The 21650-nt window shown below is 38.1% G+C and overlaps 1 protein-coding gene across 8 annotated transcripts in view; it reads left to right on the top strand.

Moving 5' to 3' along the window:
• tty (tweety) overlaps nt 1–21650 on the top strand; it is a 189916-nt gene that overhangs the window by 148794 nt on the left and 19472 nt on the right. For 2 of the 8 annotated variants that reach the window (XM_083125498.1, XM_083125496.1), the window contains exons 7-11: nt 8774–8869; nt 15172–15244; nt 17750–18108; nt 19540–19641; nt 21149–21238. In XM_083125498.1, coding sequence (XP_082981624.1) covers nt 8774–8869; nt 15172–15244; nt 17750–18108; nt 19540–19641; nt 21149–21238 — 720 coding nt within the window. Of the gene's footprint in view, nt 1–8773; nt 8870–15171; nt 15245–17749; nt 18109–19539; nt 19642–21148; nt 21323–21650 lie in introns of all 8 variants that reach the window. The other 6 variants (XM_083125495.1, XM_083125494.1, XM_083125491.1 and 3 more) reach the window with 4 other exon arrangements.

The raw sequence follows: 21650 nt of genomic DNA, 5'->3' as shown, positions 1-21650 counted from the left end.
GGTTTATGAATGCTAGAGAGTTAGCTAATTGTCGCAAATACAGTCCACACGATATAAGAACAAGTCTAGATGTGCTGTCTCCAGATGAAGGGCTGGCCAAGGATGTGTAGAGCGGTGTCATTTGTTCCGTTACTCTCAATCTGAACCACACTTAGGCCAGTCCAAACCGCGTTTGGCCTAACCTGCTACTGTTCCCGCGTTTGCCGAACACCACGCGACGTCGTCGCTATGTAAACTACTTTATGCCTAAGCTGTCGCTTTCCCACCTCTCACGATTGCCGTTGTCCTTTCTACCAGAAACCAATCTGCGCTGCCATCAAAACGGGGCTTGGCCCAAGCTGTTCCTGTCCCCCGCTTGCCGAACGTTGACCTTTCCACCAGAAACCGCGCTGTCTTGTCGCTATCTACTGTCAACCCCAGTTTGGGACAAAGCCATGCTACGTATACGCTGAAAGAGAATGCACAAATGTATGCGCAACACGCTAACCACTGCCGCGAAAACTGGACAAACCGACCTTCTTTAGTAAGGCATAAGGGTTTAACTTGTGATGTCTCTTTTCATATGAACCAAGAAGATAGGGAAGATCAGAGGCATCCCGTGATTGCTAAAACGTTGCAGCTGTTAAGTTTGGCAATGCAGTACAAAAGAGCAAGTCGTCTCCATGGTAACGAACCTTTTTTTCATTGGCTCAAGGGCCAACGCAGCCTCTTTCTACCCGCCTAGAAAAAGGACAAAGATCGCTGACTGCCGAGAGCTTTTGTTGCTCTGAGAATAGAACATTTTCTGAGGGTGGCGAGTCAATTAACTTTATAAGTTGCAAAATGCGACTAGTTAGGCGCCTTACTGAATCTGTCGGGTCGCCATTTTTGGCGTCTGTTTCATTCTCATCCTGACTGCTTGTAAGGTGGAGGTAAGGTACACATTGCACCGTGCCATGTAGGCACATTTAGGGAGGATATACACATTCTCGATCTCAGCCAGTTTTGGAGGGGGTGTGATCAGAACCACGCTTCGGCCCTAGGGTTGCCCCTCAGGTACTTATTTATTTGAAGCTGGCTGAACCGTAGAGCCGCTTTATGCAAGGGCAAGGCCGGGAAAATTCCGATCTTAGATCACCCACCCGGGAATCGAATCTGGATATTCAGCATGACACTCAGACTGGACAACCGACGCTCATGTATAACATGTGTGAGTGTATTCAATGTTCCAAGCGCTAACCACCGTGGCCGTGCGATCTACGTAAGCATTCACGCTTTGGGCGCCGGCTACGGGACGCGCTCAGGGGAATGGAACCAGTGTCCATCCACCATCGTGAGGAAATTGGGGAGCTACGAATGACTAGTATAACCCGGGCATGGAAACAAACAACAACGACTGGTGGTTCGTCGTGTTGACCACACGTCACCCCGTAACTGGTTGGGTGATCTCCCACGTCTGCAAGTGGTACGGCAGTCTGTAGGTAGGCTCTGGACCTCACAGGCTGTTCCGCCACGCGTTAAAGAAAACAACCATTATAACTTTTCATTTGACCACAGCATACAGAAGTATGAATGCGTCTGCGCTCTCAATAAAAAGCCCCACGTTTCTTAGTAAATTAACAGGAAGACTTAATTTTAACGGTAAAATATTGTAAACTTTAGGCAAGCTCTGACAATGTAGCACGATTTCCTCTTCTCAGTGGTAATTTCGTATACAGAACGGCTCAGTATCTCTTTGACCTATCTTCTCTGAGCCCTTCTCCAATGCTCGTCGGTAGCGATTCTCCAATCAGCTCCCCACTAAAGGATAGCTGCAGTGATCAAAGGGACACCGAGATGGCGAATATTCTCTGTGACCGGAAGCTCTCCCGCTGACCATCCGCAAAGCATGATGGGAAAACCAGCAGCCCCCCCTCCCCCCCCCTTGTTCATCTCCCGGACGTACTGCTGGCCATGTGTGGCAAACCGCAGTCAGTGTATGAGGTCCAATTTCGCGTTGACAACCGCAGACCACACTATCAGTATGGCTCAAAGCGCGGTCTGTACTAGAATTCTGATGTAATCTTGTGAAAGCTTAAGAGCAACAATGGGTAAAAAAGAAACTACGGTCATCTTATCCGAAAATGAAACGTAGGAAGCCGCCTTCCCCCACCCCCAAGGCGAGGGGTGAAAATAGGATTGTGTCCTAATTGCGAACAATGCCTAAATTTTCCTAATTTCGAACACATGAAAGTGAGAAATAATTCCATGTCCTAATTCCATGTGTGCGAACACATGAAGGTGAGAAATAATTCCATGTCCTAATTGCGAACACATGAAGGTGAGAAATAATTCCATGTCCTAATTGCGAACACATGAAAGTGAAAAATAATTCCATGTTCTAATTGCGAACACATGAAAGTGAAAAATAATTCCATGTCATATTTTCGAACACATGAAAGTGAGAAATAATTCCATGTCGTAATTGCGAACACATGAAAGTGAAGAAATAATTCCATGTCCTAATTCCGAACACATGGAACTGAAAAACCTATTTTCACAAACAAATAAGTGTAGTGACCCAGAGAGGCAGCTGCTTTGACTGGTAACAATAGCCAACGTGATTGACTAATCATGTTATGCTTTGTCTTTTAACCAAATAACATTATTTATATTTAAATGAAACACTAGAAAATACTAAGATGAGAATTCGCAGCATTCACTTGGTGCTTCTCGGAGTATGGCTAATTCTTCCTCGTTCGTTGTTTAAAAATCAAAATCAAGTTTTTACTCACAAAAAGAAGTACGTGGGTGAAACAAAAAGTAAGTTACACCCCCCGTAAAAAAAACACATTAGAAAGAAAAAATATTGGACGAAAACGCATGAACATTTAACTTTTTTCGACATAGTCACCAAGCTGTTTCAAGCACTTCTCGTATCGTGTGACCAGTTTTTCGATTCCTTGTGTGTAAAAATTCCGTCCAATTTCTTTGAACCTCTCTGCCCCCTCTTCTCTCTCTCTCTCTAACCCTTCATCTCTTTCTCCCTCTAACGCTCTCCATCCCGTCTGTTTGTCTTTTTGATTCACCTTTCTCCCCCTTCTTTTCCTTCTCTCTCTCTATCTCTCTCTCTCTCTCTCTCTCTCTCTCTCTCTCTCTCTCTCTCTCTCTCTCTCTCTCTCTCTTTTTACACCTCAGGAAAAACAAAAGAGGGAGTTTAATGATTTCGCCGCCAGTCGGCAGCACCAATCATCCGGACCAGAAGGAAAGGCGCCAGGGGGCCATGAAATACGATCTGGTTTTTGCGGCGCCGTTGGCAAACGTCACGCCGTTCGAGAGGAGCGGATTGCCTCCGTTCGAGGGGCAGCGAAAGTTGGCTCCGATCCGGCCTCTGGGCAATTTCGCGCTGCAATTGGACTAATGAGAGGTCGCATTTGTAGAATCGCCAGGAAACTTTTTTCCCTCGCGCGTTTTAAAGGCTTGCCCGGACAAGCCTCCCCCCCCCCTTATTTTTGTTCCAAGGCCACATATTGAAAAGTGCACGCGGACATCAACGTTTCAACCGGTCTTCGTGGCTTAGCGGTTACCGCACCTCAGCGGCGCCAACTTTAATTTTATTGGGAGGAGGCAATACCCATACGGCACACATGGGAGATGCATTACAAATTACGTATGAGCAGGAACGTAGCTAGGCTGGTATGTTTTGGGGGGCAAGTTAGTGTGTCTGTATGTGTGTAGGCTATTTAGTTACATAGTTTATCTTTATACATTATGTATTGCATATCCCTGCAAGTACAATAGTTAAAAACATGAAACCGGTTGTGATCTACATGCAAATGAATAACTTGGAAGGTGTATATAGCTTAATATTAAAGTACATTTTTTTTCTCAAAGCCACGGAAAATTATGGGGAACACGTGAAGTTCCGGAGGGGTCAGTGCCCCCGAGCTACCTCTTAATGACGTCCCTACATATATTGAACATAATGTGTCGTAACTGAGACATTGTAACATCCCAGAAATATAAAGGTGGCATTATATTGTGTACATGTCATATAGCTACTCATACACACACACACACGCGCGCGCGCGGATTCAGTATTATGTAGACTCACATACACACGAACAGAAATATTTATTTAGGGCCTCTTCGGAGGCGTAATCAGACGCTGCCGCCATGTAATCAGGGGTTCAATGGTTCGACCCCGGTGCAGGCTCATTGCAGAGTGGTTCAAATGTCACATAAAACAGTCCAGGCCCAATTGGCCTATTTGAGCATAGAGTGAGTGCATTCTCATGCATTGAAAAGTATCGACATGGTAACAGAACCAGGTGCGGACTGGCCCACTGGGTGAAATCCGAGTGTGCTCTCTGCCTCTGACACTTGGCTGCATTAGTCGCGACCATCGACGTCAGCGCGCATGCGCTAACTGGGCGAGTCAAGTTGAAAAATGGGGGTGACGACTGTAAGTGGAACGCAGACGGATAAGCCAATGGACATTTCCACTACTTTTTTTTTAAATATCATTTTTAAAATCTACACCATCGACAAATGACCCCTGCAATTTCCCACGTTTATATGCGTTCGTTTTTAGGTAAATAATCGAGTTTCTAATTTTCGGGCCGAGCGTTGCGCGCAATACACACCTGCGTCATGTTGTGACGTCGTCGTTCGGCTCGTGCTGTCGTCTGCACTTCGCGTTGGCTGCATTTGGTGTTAGGACGTGTCTGTGTTTGCTATGAGATAATGGATTGGAAAAGATACGTAACTACTAGAACAGGAAATGGTCGTTACCACTAAGCAAGCACTATGGCAGTGCTTTACTACCGTAAAGTTTTCTCTGCCGAGTTAATATTACAAATAAGATTGTTTGTTGCCTTGTGCCGAAACAAGTTTCCATCGTGTGAGTTAAGCAGAGCAATTCGAATTTATAGCTGGTCAGTGTTGTGGATATCACAGTGGAAAATAAAGATTTCACCATTATACACAAATACGAGTACCAGATGCTTCAATATGATATTTCTCAATGCACCCACGAATGAAAAATAAAAAACAGACGAATTGTTTGTGTGCGATTTACAGGGCGAGGCCACATGAATGATAAGCTACAAGAACAATTAAATTGGTCTGTGAAAGCTACGAGGGGGGGCTGGAAAGTTCGTGAAATCACCCAGAAGGAATACAGCTGGAACAACCATTTTAATACATTTTTCAAGGTATTCCCCCCGAAGCTCAATACACGTTTCACAACAATGTTTCAACATTTGTAACCCTTTCAAATAGAAGGTTTTGTCCTGCCATGCAAAACAGCCCTCCACCTCCTCAACCAGTGCCTCTTCGGACGGAAAATGTGTGCCCTTGAGATGTTTTTTGAGGTTTGGAAAGAGGTGATAGTCGGATGGGGCGATATCAGGGGAATAGGGTGGGTGGGGTACACAGGTAAAGCCCAGATCCGCCAGCAATTGCATGGTTTGATGGGCCTTGTGCGAGGGCGCATTGTCCTGGAGAAATTGCACACCACGGCTCACTTTTGCCCGACGTTTTTCCTTCAGAGCCGCCTTCAATTCAATCAAATATTGGGAATAAACAGCAGCACTGATGTTTTCACCCTGTTTAAGATATTTTATGAGGATGACACAGTCCTTATCCCAAAAGACCGATGCCAGAACCTTCCCTGCTGACCTTTGACTTCGGAACTTTTTCGGTCGAGGAGACCCACTGTGGCGCATCTCCATGGGTTGCTTTTTAGTCTGTGGATCATAATGGTGAATACATGTTTCATCTTCAGTCACCAGACAGCGCAAAAAATCATAAGGGTGTTGAAATTTGGGCACGATCTCCCGTGACATCTGCACTCGTGTTCTCTTCTGGTCAGCATTCAGACATTTTGGGTTCCATTTCGCACTGAGCTTCCGCATGTCCAGATACTCTGATATTATGACACCCACACACTCACGCAATATCCCCAGATACGCAGCAATGGTTTTGGTGGATATGCGCTTATCCTCCATGAACATGTCGTGCACTTTGACATTGTTTTCCCTAGTCACTGCACTTGCAGGCCTGCCAGAGCGGGGTTCATCTTCAGTCTCACCATGTCCAGTCCTAAAACGCCTCACCCATTTGGCTACTGTTGTATATCCTGGGGCATGTTCCCCCAAAGTCTCATGCAAAGTTTTATGGATATCCATGGGGGATTTGTCTTGCAACACGAAAAACTTGATGACACTGCGAAGCTCATTCTTCTCAAATTTCCTTAGGTCCTCCGCCATCTCTTCTTACTGAACGTGAAACAAAAAAAATAACAATGACAAAAGGATCATATGCAGGATAAGAGGTTTACAATATATGCTCTTTCTAATGGCTACAACAATTTGTTTCAATTTTTATTTCTTCTGGGTGATTTCATGAACTTTCCAGCCCCCCCTCGTATGTAAATGTGCAAGTTACTAAAAATACTGTCCTATTTGATTACATTGAAGTGCATTACCATGGGAGTACCTGAAAATTTTTCTACGGAGGTTGTTCAGGCTCTGATAAAAATTAAAACATTAAAAATTATAATGATGGTTATAATATGTTATTGCACAACAATAACTACTATAAACTAATAAAATAAAAGTTTTTATTTGTATAATAATTTTATTACATCCTTCCTTGGGCAGGCTGTTCTATTCGGTCCACCAGATGAGCAAATATGCAGCGCAACTATTTATTTATTTATTTTTTTACATTTCAAATACAGTTAGTGTACTGAAATGCTAAGTGCTATATTTTGTTATTTACATTCACACGCCTTGTTGAAGATAATAAGTTAGGAGTAAATTTTGGTCATATAGTGCGACCTCTCACATAAGAAATCTAATTTTTGGATTTTTGAAAACTTGAACCACCCATTTCTTGGATTAAATAATAAAAATATGGAGCCTGCATTTTACACTCAACTTTTCGATCTCGCGCATTTTTTTTACTTCGATTATTCTGTTGGAATCATGGGCGTCGAAAGGAGGGGAGTCAGACCCCCCCCTTTGGAAATTGGCAGCGTTCGTTTCAAGTAGAAAAAAGAAGAAAGCTTGTTATTTGTATTGTTAATAGAAGAAATAAAGATCATTTAGTTAGTATCTGAACAGAATGTAGCGAAAGTAGAAAGTGTGTTAGATCAAAAAAATTTAAAGGAAAATATAAGAACCATGTTGTATCTCTATGTTCTACCATTTAATCCAAGAAATAAATAATTCCACAGTTTTCAATATTCCAAAAAATATAGTTTTATGGGAGAGGTCCAACATAAACCTTATGAGTAAAATTTTCTCCTACCTTTTAGAAGCCTTTTTGCGAGTGATGTATGCAAGAGTTAATTACAAATACAATAACTATGAATTTTAGTACACTGAGTGAAATGTGAACAAGAAATGTATGAAATAACTTTTTACTAGATATTCTCTTATGTTTATTTTTATTAGTATATAATATTTATCACTGTAAAATAACAATTGTATTATTATCAAGCCGGACCCTGTGGCCGAGTGGTTAGCACATCGCGCTGCGACGCCAAGGGTCCCGGGTTCGAATCCCGCTCCGGCTTGGTTGTTTGTGAATGTCCATTCATCAATTTCATCACTCATCCCCATCTTCGCAAATTAGCCAAGAGGCACAAAACGCGAAGTAAAATAAACTAAATCAATTATTATTATCAATTTTTATTATTGTTATTATTTCTACTAATCAAGTTTTATCATATCCCGAGCTCCAGCAAAAAATTCTAGCAACACCCATGGTTGGAATAATATCTAACGGAAATTTATTTCTGTTATTATTATTTACAATAAAAATAATATACCTTCTGTTTTTTGTAACTTGAAATGAAGGATGCCAACTTCTAGGAGCTGGTCAATGGATCGGTTCGAACCCCCGCCCTTCCCGACGTTCATTTGCATTACATACATTTATTTTCAGTTACGCAAGAAAAAAGAAAAAAAACGCTGGTTTATACCATCGTGCAAAAAGACACTGACATTTTTCTTCAGGTAAACTTATTGCACTGCAGAAATACCAGCACTACTAATAATAACTGAAAATTAGGAATGATTGCTACTGAGAAAAATCTTTCAACAGAATAATATTAAATGATCTTGAATAAGCTGTCGATGAAAGTAAACACCACGTCAAATTTCCCTTGCAAAACTTAACTCGCTGCTTTCGCTCCTCTTATCTCTGCTCCATCCAATATCAGTTGTGCTGTGCGATGGATCGGGCGTGCTAGTGATAAAGATAATGTGCTTTTGAAATGGCCACCTCGTTCACCAGATCTGATCCCTTGTGATCTTTTTCTCTGAAGCTATGTGAAGGACCTCGTCTATGTCCTCCTCTTCCCACAAGCATAGAGGAACTCCAGCAGAGAATCGCCCCGCACTGTTACCGCAGACATGCTGTAGTGTCTTTTTCAGGAGCTGCACGATTAGACGTGTGCCGTGTCTCAGCCGGTGCGCATATTGAACACTTGTGAACAATCGTTTGTGACGCCCACGTATCTTTGAATTTCTTATTCAAATTTGTATGCATAAATCTTATTGAGAACATTATAACTACCTGTGTAGTTTCCTTTACCTTGACTATGTAATTACTGATATATTTACATCTGATTGATATCATTTTTTTAAAGTAAACACTGTATTAATGAATAAAATCAAGAGGAAATATTGTGAACCGCATGGAATTTTTATTCGTAAATTTGTAAGCATGTATGCTGGAAACATCTGTAATTCTGCGTGAAATTGTGCATTTATGTGACGATTCGGTTTCTCTTTCTTTCAAGGTGGCCTGTGACCATGGCCCTCTTGAGCCTGTTGCTGTTGTTCTGCATCATCCTGTTGTTCGGCGTCGCCCGTCATTCTCGCTGTGCACTTATTACGTGAGTATGCTCTGTTGCTTGATGCGTTGGTTCAACCTTAGGTTGTCGTCACGTCACAAAGCTTTCTTTTTCTCTGCCGATTATCAGTCTTGTAAGCTAGGGTGTAATTTGTCCTTTGACATTACATGTTGTAATTCTATTTATTTAACAACCATTTCTAACAGTACGTTGATCGAAGACTTGTTAAAATCTACCTCTTAAATGAAGTAAATTTTGAAGGGGTAGTGTGTGTAGTCTCACAAACTATGCTAATTTTACCATTGTAACAATAGATGTAATAAGAATTCGACATGCTAAGGTTGGCGGTGCTGATTTTGATATGTTCTCGAGTTTATAGGCATTTGAGTCCTTCTGCCATGCTTCATTCAGGAAAGAAATAATATGGAATATTTTATGTATTTATGAGCACTAATTTGAAACAATATACATTTTTAAGTTGAAAAATATTTAAAAATATGGTATTTTTTGCAACTAGAGTCATTGCTTTCATATTTTCACTAAACAAAATACTGGAAATAGAATTAGTGTAAAGCCAGTCTCATACGACACTTAGGTCCGTCTTGACTTTCCGATCGACTTCTAGCTTCCTATCGTGTGAGAACTTTCTCGTTTTCAGTTCCCGACGGAATTAGAAATCGTCTTTAAATCCATCCTTGATATCATAGAATTATCTGCAATCAGAATGGACATTTCCACTACGGTTCGATACCCGGTGGAGGCACATGTCACAGTGGTTTGGATCCCACTTTAAACTGTAGGTCCAGTCCCGATTAGCCTTTCTGTGCATAAAGTGGACTCAAAACAACAAATCAATCAATATCGAGACTATATCGTACCATTTCAGTACGTGATGATATTCTGTACACATTATTTCCTTGTAATCATTATACCAATAGCTACTAAGTATTGAAATGTTACGTTCAACTGATGTACAGTATGTAACATTGTTATTCGTGCACATAGAATATCCAAGGAAAAAATGTCAAATCAACTAGTAAATATAATCATTTTCATATGTACCTGGAAATTAATGTTAATAAAGGTTTCACCAACAAATGTCAATAAAAATGTACGTTCAAAGTGTATAAACAGAGCATATAATTTGTGTGAAAAGAGATAAACACGCTGTTTCATGCAACATTGTTATTCGTACAGGCAAGAGTTTCAATCTTCCTCGCATACAGCGCCACCGCTATTCGGGCGATTTCGTGCAGTTTGCAACTTCGTAACAAGTTTGAACATGCAGGCGCGCTCCCCGTCAAGCGGAATGCTGGCGTAGGTATTGTTGTAGGCCTATCCTGTATCAGCGTGTTCGAAATGGTCAAGGTGAAGGGACTTAGTTCCGATCTGAAGGATGTTATTATAAATTTGGCCCTTAGAGATTATTCGTTAAGAAAAATTGGACAAACAGTCAATAAATCACACTCCACAGTTCAATACATAGTAAACAAATTTAGAAAGGAAGGTTCAACACAGAATGTTCCGAGAAAACCAAAAGAGAGTCTTTTTTTGGTTGAGTGAAGAGTGTACTAATAATAATTATTTTATATAAATATCTCACATGACTAAATTTCCTATTGTGATACTGGTATTTTATTTTCACAACCGACATGAATAATATTTTGAAGTGAACACTGAACAGCCACATATGTTGGCTGTAACAAATTCGCGATTAAAATTACCACCTGAGCGCTAGTGTCGCTTCCAATATGGCCGCTCAAAGTAGGATAAATCTTTGTTTACATTCAGCAGTAGTACAAAATAGCAGCTTGTTGTCATGACTGGTATGGTAGAAAACGTTTAAATTACGCATTATTTTTAAATATTGCGAATGCGATGTGAATTCCAGGTACTCTAACAAACGTGAAGCTGTACTGAGAACGAAGCATTTAATTATGATAAGCAAAAATAACACGATAAATGCAGACGAAACTATGTATACGCACTGGTTGAAAACTTTTAATTTGTTCTGACCCATAAAACGATTTAGAGCAAAAAAAAAAAAAAAAACCTGAACAGTAGACCTTAATCTCTCGCATATTCCCCATGCTTTAAACGACTTCAACACAACGTATCCTACTTAGAGTACTTCCTGAAAATCCCACCAGATGGCATATCGGTTAATTTTAGTCGCGAATAGTTTGTTCTGTGTGTAGCACCGCAGTAAATAAATCTGCTAGTGTTGTAATGACGATATATAAAATATAAATTGTAATTATTGCTTCATGGCCTTCAAAGTAAATCTCACAATAATTATTTTATGACCAAATAAATGTCAATGTAATCTATAAAATATGGTAACTCAATCTAAATACCACAATTTTCGCATTTTGAAGTTTATGTAATTTATTTGACTAGTTCGTATTGGGGAATAAATTTCAAAACCATGCGGAGAAGGGTTTCATTAAAAGATGTAACCTCTATCGTAATGTACAGGTAATGCAACTTTCTACTAGTGTGTTCGTAAAGTGGCAGTGTATCAACTTGTTATATACTCACATTCACTGCTACGACCTACATGTGCTGCATTTTTCAACAGTGCCAATGCTATTCTCTTATTCTTGTAGGAGAAATATTATTTCCCCTTATCGTTAGCAGTTATTACCTATTAGCATCTGAACTTGTGAAGTGGTATACAGTGTTTGCACAGTTACCAATTTTAAAGATGCAATTTTAAGGATCGTGAGAGACACCTTTTGCTTCATTCGTGAACTGAAGACTTAAAAAATCTTATGGTAGTGGTAATAGTTCGGTACAATTTCAAAGGTTTTAGCTGTTCAGAAATTTGTAATCATGTTTTGACTAAAAATGAAATTAGGAGAAAAATTGGCTTCTCCAAGGCGTATGCATTCAATAATTATTTTTTAAAAAATAGAAAATGTGTCAAATTCACATTATTTGCTAACACTTCCCAGTAATTATATATTATTTAGTGCAAATGTCCTATCTCTACTGAATACTAGTTTATTACAATATATTCATTTCATCTCCCAAGAATTGAAATATCGATTTGCCAAATGCTGATTATTATATTCAATGGACAACTTATCTGTTACACAATAAACTTATCTCCAGATTGTTTAAATTTGTCGTGACATTCCAGGATTTAGCCAGGTTTTGAAATCCACCCTAATACTGTTAAATATGTTGCACCAAATGCAATTGGAAGCCTGTGGATCGAAATCTCCGATGGGACCACAGTTGATTTGGTGAGCGAAAATTAGTCTAGGGACATTTTTCCAAGTGAGCGGCTCAGTTAATGATTCTGAGACTCCCATACCGGAGGTGGGGTCACTGGAGTGATTGATTAATTGCAGGGTTATTTTGCAGTTGAGGATAAACTGATTTACAGGTTGCTGTGATTTTTTTAAAAACAGTTCAGTGAAACCATGACCATGTACACACACTGTGCCAGGAGTCTGTGGAGAAATGCCATGCATAACAGCAGAGAACGGGATAAAGCGAGCGAGTGCTGCTGCAAAATGCTTTTGGCTGAAGTCATGTTGCCCCATTTCCTCTCATGCATTCATTGGTCGAACCCTTTCAAGTCACTACTTGGTCGAAGGACTTTTGCTTTTGTTCGCTTGCTCCACAGACTCCTGAGACAAGAATATGGAGAAAGAGTTCAAGTTTTTATTTTGAGTCCAATTTATGCACAGAAAGGCTGATCGGAACTGGACCTACAGTTTAAAGTGGGATCCGAACCATTATGCTTCACTGGATAATGAACCCGGGACCCCAGTATAGAGAAACATAATAGAAATACAAAGGTAATGGAAGGTGTTTAACCAATGGACGTCCGCAGGATTTTTCCAGGGAGGGACAAGGAAGGTAATTTTTTTCAGGGGGTGGCAAAGGAGTCATTTTCCACATAATAGTGATGTCCACTTAAAAAACACTACTTCAGTCTGAAATTATCATGTTTCTTCAACGAATTTATAATAATTAACATAAATTACTGTGACTTTAATGAAATTATATGTGAAATATATAATTTTTAGTTGGACATTCATTTTCCAGGGTTTAGCGTGCCCCCCCCCCTTTCCGGACGTCCATGTGTTTAATTGTCAGTGGATTAAGGATCACATATTTCTATTATTATTACGCATCTAGTAAAATAGTTCTGGATGGTTATAATCTTGTTGTTCATTAATTATATTATTCATAACTAGGACCCGGATTTATAAGCACAATCGAACAGTAAAATAAGCAAGTTAATAAGCACAAAAAATGAAAAAAATAAGTACCAAAATAAGCATTAACAAATACAGGAAAATCTAAATAACATTTGTTTATTAGATCTCTTATCTTTTTCAAAGCTGTTACAGTATGTAAGGAAGGTTAGGTTAGAAACTTGTCAATGGAAAAATAGACTCTTCCGCACTTCTCGCAAAAATAAACTTTTATGTTCCATACTCAAAATTAAGACCCAGAAATGATCTCTTCCAAATTTCACGTGGTAGAACCAGGATGGCTGAAACGGATCCCATGAGGATCCCTGACATCGATCTATTTAGACGTAAAAGCAAACTTATTATGTGAACCCTGCATATAATAGCATTGTAACCAAATATGTTGTATACTTTATGATATACCACCCTTGTATTATATATTGTTGCTATGTAATGATTATTCTGTTCCATCTTATACGTAGTTCTTTTCTCCTTGTCTTTGTTGTTTTCTCTTTCCAATTCTTGTTTTGTCAATATGTATGTAAACTGAACTCAGTTAACCTCAAAAACTGTAACTGGGCATTTACCTGTAGTGTTTAAATAATAAATAAATAAAGGTCAGCCTGAGATTTTTTTGTGTGAAGCTCCTGTGTCTGTCAGTGAAGAATGATTTGTACAGTGAAAATGTTCTTTCCACATAGCATGACATCACAGGCACATGTGAAAAACACCACAGTTCTTCTTCAGTGAATTCCTCTTCAATGTCTGTTTCTTCACCAGAAATATTTTTATAAATTTGACACTGTGTTTTGTAACCGGGATTTTTCAGTAATACCTGACCGAGCTTGTCGGACACAATTTTACCAACACTGTGAGTTTCTGAAGACAACGTTACTGAAATTTCATCAATGAGAGAAAGCGAATGTTGCAATGGATTATTTCGAGCTTTAAACTGTGTTATAATATTAGGTAATTTGGAAAAATGATTTTGGATGTACTGTATCTTTTCTTGGATGTCTTTTCTCCCGTGCGGCTATTTAGAAGCATTGATCTCGTCATCCCAGTGCCGTTGTGTGATTGAAATAGGATTGAAATATGACAGATTTGGGTAAAATATGCTATTTTAAACCAAAATCATAAAATAAGCAAGCATAACAGTTTCCTGCAGAAATAAGCATTTATAAGCACTTTCAATCTTAGTTAAATAGCTCATCAATATGAAGTATAACCTTTCTCCTTACCATTAGAAGTCTGGAAAAGAATATGCATTTCGCTTACAAATCCGGGCTCTATTCATAACAATGTATAATGTATTTTTACATTTAATAATGTGTTGTAATTCATCTTTTACTTATGGTCTATATAAATATGTCAAAGTTTTCATTTTGGAGCAAATAAGATAAATTTAACAGAATCTTGTCAATGCTCTTTCAGTGTTGGAGTCCCAATAACTCAACTGTGAAATAAGCAACAATTTGTGAGAGAAAATCTTGTTATATTGTTATAATGTCTGATGAATGGAGCGTGTGTTCTCCCAAAACATTGCATCAAAAAACAAGTTCAAGTTCTGTACCAACCATAAAGTAGAAGGAGAATTCTGAAATATTTGTATATTTCATGGCATTTCATTGTATATTCTTAGAAGTTGGAAACAAAGGACATGACATTTTGTCTTGCTAAGGATGTGCCCATAAAATATACAAATAATTATTTTTCAATTAGATTTTCGGACCTTCCTCTTTTAATTAACAGACACACACACCATGAGAAAGGTTTGTTAACCCAAAAAACATCTGTTGGTACACACATAATCAATCAGCTTCCTTATACAGCATAATTGTAATGGTTGCTATTCTTTGTGAAAGTGAACATTTCCCCCTCATCTTGCTTACTGTGACAAAAAAAAAATTAATATCATGCTGTATAAATGTTCTGATTCACTCTCCCGTCATTAATCATTCAATGTAGAAAGCATGACGAAAGGCTGATGACATTTTCGAGTAATTCTATGTTACGAATCATTGTTTATTCCTATGATTGTTAATTATAACATAATTATAATAAGTTTTAAGAGCAAAACTCTCTGTGAATCACTCAAATAATATATTTTTATCTTCTATTTTTTTTCAGGTTCTCAGTGTTTGGGTTATTTGCAGTAATTATATCCTGGTTACTAGCTTCACTGTATTTGGCATCTTCAGTGGTGAGTAGGAAAAAGGAATTTTATACATAGTGGGAGAGATGTGTAGGTTTTTTTTATGTATGTAGTAGCATATTATATTTGTAGTAGCATATTACTTTCAAGAAACAATTTCCTGTAACTTGACAGACTTGCATTGCTAATAATGACATACTTCTCTGTATGTTAGTGACAATGGTTTTATACTGGCGTGGAATCACAATTGGATTTGATTGATTGATTGATTTAGTTTATTTTACTTCACGTTTTGTGCCTCTTGGCTAATTTGCGAAAATGGGGATGAGTGATGAAATTATGAAATTGATGAATGGACATTCACAAACAACCAAGCCCGAGCGAGATTTGAACCCGGGACCCTTGGCATCGCAGCCCAATGTGCTAACCACTCGGCAAATGTCAATTGGACATTATGCATTCATTATCTAGTGCTTTTTTAACGCTACATTTCAAGAGAGCACCTTTTCTCTCATCTTCAAGTGAAGAAATTTGTTTTTGCTGGTGGTGGGGATCAAACCCATGACAGACCTATGATGTTTACTACAAATCTGGCATTCACCTGATTTGTAGAAAAATCTCAGATCTGTTGTAGATTCTATCCCTATCATTGGTAAATAGAAATTTGTTTCACCTGAAGACGAGAGTAGAGGTGCCATCTCGAAACGTAGTATTAGAATTTGTATACCTACTATCGGATTAAAAATTATGGATACTAGAGTTTGGACTCCAAATCAAAATTTAGCTTATTCAATTCTGTGTTAAGCTATAGTGACCAAATGTTTTGTTTTTTTCAAGTATGCCTTCAATTTTTTTATTGTCATGAGAACAAAACAAGTGCCAGTTTTTTTGTGTTTTCCAAATTACTGCTTTCTTTGAAATTCCATAAATAAAAAAACTTGTGGTCCGATCGTGATGCGGTGCAGATAGAAAGGTTTTAAATACAATTCTTAATTTTCAGATTTTCTTAAAGTCTGTCAAAAAAATAATCTTATGAATTTTGTGAAATAACTTTTTCTTAGTATTGGATAGTCCTACAAACATGGGTGTTGCCAAAAAATTTTGCAAGGTGGGGGGGGGGGGGACAAATGATAAAAGTTTAATATAACACGATTATGCATGTTATTATACAATAATAGTAACAGTGTGGTATAGGGAAAACACATTTCACTTGTTCATTTAGTCATTTTTTACATTCGTACTTACCTATTATGCATTGCGAAACATTGTTTAAGGTGGGATTTCGCTTCTTTTCACGATGATAGCTTCAATTTTACACATATAGAGTAATTATTGTTCGTTCCTTTCACACACAATATGGTGGAGAAGTCTTGACTAGCGTTGTCGATGATCAGTGGGTTTGCAGTGTTGCAACCTTTTTCACCGAAAAATACCTACTTTCATGTTACTCATTTTGTATTTTTTTCTGGGTTCAAAAACCCCACGAACCATGCACAGATAGCCCCATGAACCATGCACGTATGCACATGTCGAAAAATACATGATTTACAGGCCAAATAAGTTGAACGAAGGGAGAAAACACTTCCACGAGCTTTCAAAAGTCTACAGAGACTCAGTTCCGTAAGTAGTTTCTCCTGTAAATTTGAAGAATTGTGTTTTCCCTGTACCATACTGTTACCTACAATAATAAATATTATAAGCTAGCAATAATAAATTTTATTTGAAATAATAATAATTATATAAATGGCAGACTCTATCCACCAAATGAGTGAATACCAGCACAACATATTTTCTATTATTTCTTTTGCATTTTATGTACTTAGTATCTAAAATGCATTTTGATATTAACTTTAGCACGTCATGTTCAAGAAAAGACTTTAAATGTTAGGGGAATTTTTTTCATAAAGTTTGTTGTGTGACCTCTCACCTACAACTGTAATTATTAGAATTTTGAAATCTGTGGAATCATTTGTTCTTTGGATGAAATGGTAGAATATATAACCTCGTTCCTGTATTTTTCACTCAATGTTTTTTCGATCCAATGCATTTTTACTTTGAGTTTTCTGTTCGAATACTAACTAAATGAACTTTATTTCTGTTCTTAATGATAAGAGTAACAAACTGTCAGCTTTCTTGTATCTTTAAATGAACGATGCTAATTTCTAGGGGGTACACCAACCTGTTCGACCCCCTCCCGATGCCCATGCCTACAAATACTACCTTCGTCTTGTTTTCAAGCTCTTTGCGGCTGTTTTTAAAACCCATTACCATTGTCAATTCACATTGCAAAACTGATTTTATACAATGAAGTAAACATGTGTGTTGAATGTGGTGATGCTCCATGCAGTGGCAGTCTGCAGTTTCCACGGTTCAATGGACATAGTTATAGTGGCAGCATGTGTGGTGTTCTTAACGTAAACAATTAACATTGCATGCTAATAATGCAATAGGTACTATATTCACTTGAATTTATGTCAGATTGAAATAATTTTCCTTGTAATTTAAGTTTTAAAATGTCGTAAAGCTTAAATGTTGGAATTGTCACCATTTCAGGCACTTGGCGACCTGTGTGTGGCTCCAGACTCGTACGTTGAACTTGAAGTTTCCGCCGTCTTACAACGAGATATTCTGGAGTACTACATTCGATGCGAGGATTCCCAAAGCAACCCCTTCACGCAAAGGCTTCGAGAGAGCCAGAGGGCGGTCGATGCAGTAGAATCAAGTCTACTAATAGTTACTAAAATTGCAGAAGAATTTTACGACCAGAGCAAGTTGCATCCCAAATTGGATGTCTTGACAACCTCCGTGAACTTGACAGATCGTCTTGTGTCAGGGTTGGCTGCTCTTTTGGAGTGCAGACCTCTTCATAGACAATACAGGCAGGCAGTGAAAAGTGTCTGTGATATAGGATTGTGAGTATAAGTAATTTTTATTTTACTTATGGCCATGGCTTAGGAGTTGATGAGCTTGTATTTGTATTTTAGTTATTCAGTGTTGCTTTTCTGCCATTTTTCGCTAAATGCAATGATGATGATGAATGGTGATGATATGAAACTGATGAAACTGAAAGCTTTGCTGGCAAGATCGAAAGTCGACGGCTTAACATGTTCAGCCACCATGCCAACATGGAAGTTGACAACTTAAAAATTTGGGAAAATGGCCTACAAAACGACTTAAAGTTATTGCTCGAACTTTTGGGGCAGAAATAGGTTGGGCATGTAGGGGTGTATTTACAATATAATTTTGAGAAGAAGCAAAAATTTTGTAGCTTCCCTCTGTAACAGAGTGGTTAGCACATCATGCTTTGATGCCAGGAGTCTCACTGTAGTTCCCTAGCTGTGGTTGGTGACTATTATGTGGGAGGCTTGGCTTCATTATCTCGGGCAGGAATTTTTCTATAAGTATGTATCCCTGCAAAAGTGGTTCTGGAGTTACACAGCCTTTCATCAATAAGTACCTGAAGGCAGCTGAAGCATGGTGCTGATCACACTGCATGCACAGAGAGGTACAACAGTATGTAGGAGTCTGCTTCATGGCATTGTTGCAATGCATAGGTGACAAATTTACTCCCTTTTACTTGAATTTTACAGAGCGTTCGAAAAGTCTCTGCACTCATACTTTGGTAAAGAAGCAACTAATAAATAAAAAAAAGTAAAAAAAGCTACTGAGGCATTCATCTGGATGAGTAGGCAAGCCTGTCGGTATGGATTGGTATGACCCTGAGGAACAAGTCTATTTGTCAAGAATGCCTTTTACGTGCACGCAGCGAAGCACTTTATTGGAAGCATATTTTGAGTTTGTCATGTGCAAGATGTGTGGAGAAATAGAGAAGTCTATTTCCTGATGATCCGGCACCAGATAAAAGCGCAGTGTATGATCTTGTACACTGATTTCATGATATGGGCTCAGTGCATGATAGACATTGAAGTCACACAGGAATTCCTTCTTGATGTTCAGCAACAAATGGTTAGATCTCCACGAAAATCGGTCAGACATTTGTCACAACAAGTGGGAGCATCACATCACACGTATCATGTTTAGTTTCAGAATTATTTTTGTGTATTTCAACGTGTGGAAAGTGGTTGTCCTCTTGTCAGTATGTTATTGACCTCAGTGTACAAATTATTTTTTGTGTGTTTTAAGGTATTGTTGACAAATGTATTTATATTGACAAGTTCAATAAATTATTAGTATAAAAGTCTCAAATCCTGAATGCGAAGACTTTTCGAATGATCTGATCAACACATGGCATGAAATAATACGTATTTTTGAACATATTGTCTACATTACTCATAGCTTTTGCTTATGAAATTGCTGATGCCAACGATTTTCTTTCCCATCAGGTATGGGCTGACCTTCATGCTTGTTTCGTCTGCAGCAGCTGGATTATTTTTCACAGTGCTTGTGTGGGTGGATTCCCACACATGGATTTACATCAGGAAGAGGTGAGGTGCTGAATATTCACTGTTAGTTTGTAAGTTAAAGCAGTTTGTACTTGCAATCAGCAATAGTTGTACAATGTGATCGATTTCTAGTTGAAAGTAATAATATAATATGGTTCAAGATATTGCAGATGATGGTATGTCAGGAGAGTTGACAAATGAGCCATCATTTTGATTTTAAAATTTACTTAGATTGCAGCAAATAGATATAATTGGTATCAGTATTGGCTCAACCCTGATTTTAACGTCATATATAACCTTCAGATGTCCTGACATTGATAGACTTGCACGAAATGTTGCCATTCACTTGTGGATGTGAATTTTTATCATGTAATTTGCTGACCATGGTCACAAGAATTAAGAACAACAAATTAATACTGTTTTTTCAGTATTACATACCGTAATACTATTCTCTGAGTATGCTATACTATCATAGTATAGATAGATAGATAGTTCTAGCTGTAGTAGAAACAAAAAAATAGTAACAAGAGAGGAAAAAGACGAAAAGAAAGAAGACGGGAAAAATTATATATGCTTTATGTTTGTTTCAACTATATTTGATTTACTGAAAATATAACATTTCTTAATGAAGTAGAAGCTATTCGTAACTTGGAGGAATCAGTCTCCCAGTCATTTGTCAGGTGCTATGGATGAACAATATTTCCGTATTGGGAATTGCTTACGATTTGTCTCTTTAGCTATATTAAAAAAAGAACATTCTTACAGGTGTTCTTATGAAAGTGGTTCATTATCTATATTCGTACATATGAAATAAACAATATTAATGTGCAGATTAAATCCCTGAAATGTGTAAAACTAAGTAAAACCTCTGGAAAGTGTTTTGTGCTATCATTGAAAGCTACCTTGAAATTATGATATCATTTGAGTGAGAGAGTATTGTGTACATTTTTATTTTACAGAAATAATTGGTACTAAAGTTTATATTTGGCTTCACAATAAATTATACATATGTCATAACACAAACATACTTTAGTTTTCAGTACATTAGCACAACTTAAGAACCACCAATTGGCCCTACATTCACACCATGGCCAAAATCACTGTTGTTTAATGGTATCTTACATTTGGCCAACCATTTGTAGCCTAACGTTTGGCCAACCACTTTTGGTTATTTTGGATATATCTTTGTTGTTTGTTTACTTTGAATCTTTGATTCCGTAACTTTTACAGAGGTGCATGTTTACTTCTTAAATAGGATATATGTAAAAATTATTTTTTTATATTGTCGTAATGTATTCAAGGGTGTTAACTGATGTAGGTTTTGAATTGTACTTGGAATCCTGTGACATTTGACCTGCAAATAAGATTCATATTTTCATTTCATACCAATTGTGTTGACAAACTAAAATTTAGGATAATAATTATATAAAAAAATTATATAATATGCTCACTGTAGTAATACAACAGTTTATTCGCTATCTTATATAAATATGTATACATATAACATATAAATCATTCGCAGAGTACTAAAATAACATGTTGAAAGTAGTGTTGGTCCTCATTGCAGGCGAGACTACCTCCAAGTAGATGAACAGGACCCGTTCCTGCCGCCATCCTCAACATCGCGCCGGAGTCAAGGGTCGTATGGCAGCACTGGGTACTTCAGGCCTCGCCATTCCCACTCTCACACCCCCCCACCTACACCGCCCTTCCCCGGAACTCTGTACGTGTGTTGCACCGCATGGTTTAGTTCTCTTTTCGCAAGAAGGCAGTGGCTGCTAGAACGATGCAAGTCTCAGATCAGTGCACTTGCTTCTCTTGCACTTGCTAGAATTTTTTATTTTTGCTATTTAAAATTTCAATTCTGATTTACAAAGGGATGAAAACATTTACAATTAAGGGTTAAATTAAGATTTGAATGAAATGTCAAAAATGTGATAAGTGGGAAAGTTTATGAAAGCTCTGATTCTGACCTGTGGGAAAGTTTATGAAAGCTCTGATTCTGATCTGTGGGAAAGTTTATGAAAGCTCTGATTCTGACCTGTGGGAAA

Source organism: Lepisma saccharinum, chromosome 7, assembly GCF_977018435.1.
Source record: "Lepisma saccharinum chromosome 7, izLepSacc3.1, whole genome shotgun sequence".
NCBI lineage: Eukaryota > Metazoa > Arthropoda > Insecta > Zygentoma > Lepismatidae > Lepisma > Lepisma saccharinum.
This window is presented reverse-complemented; position numbering and strand designations above follow the sequence as displayed.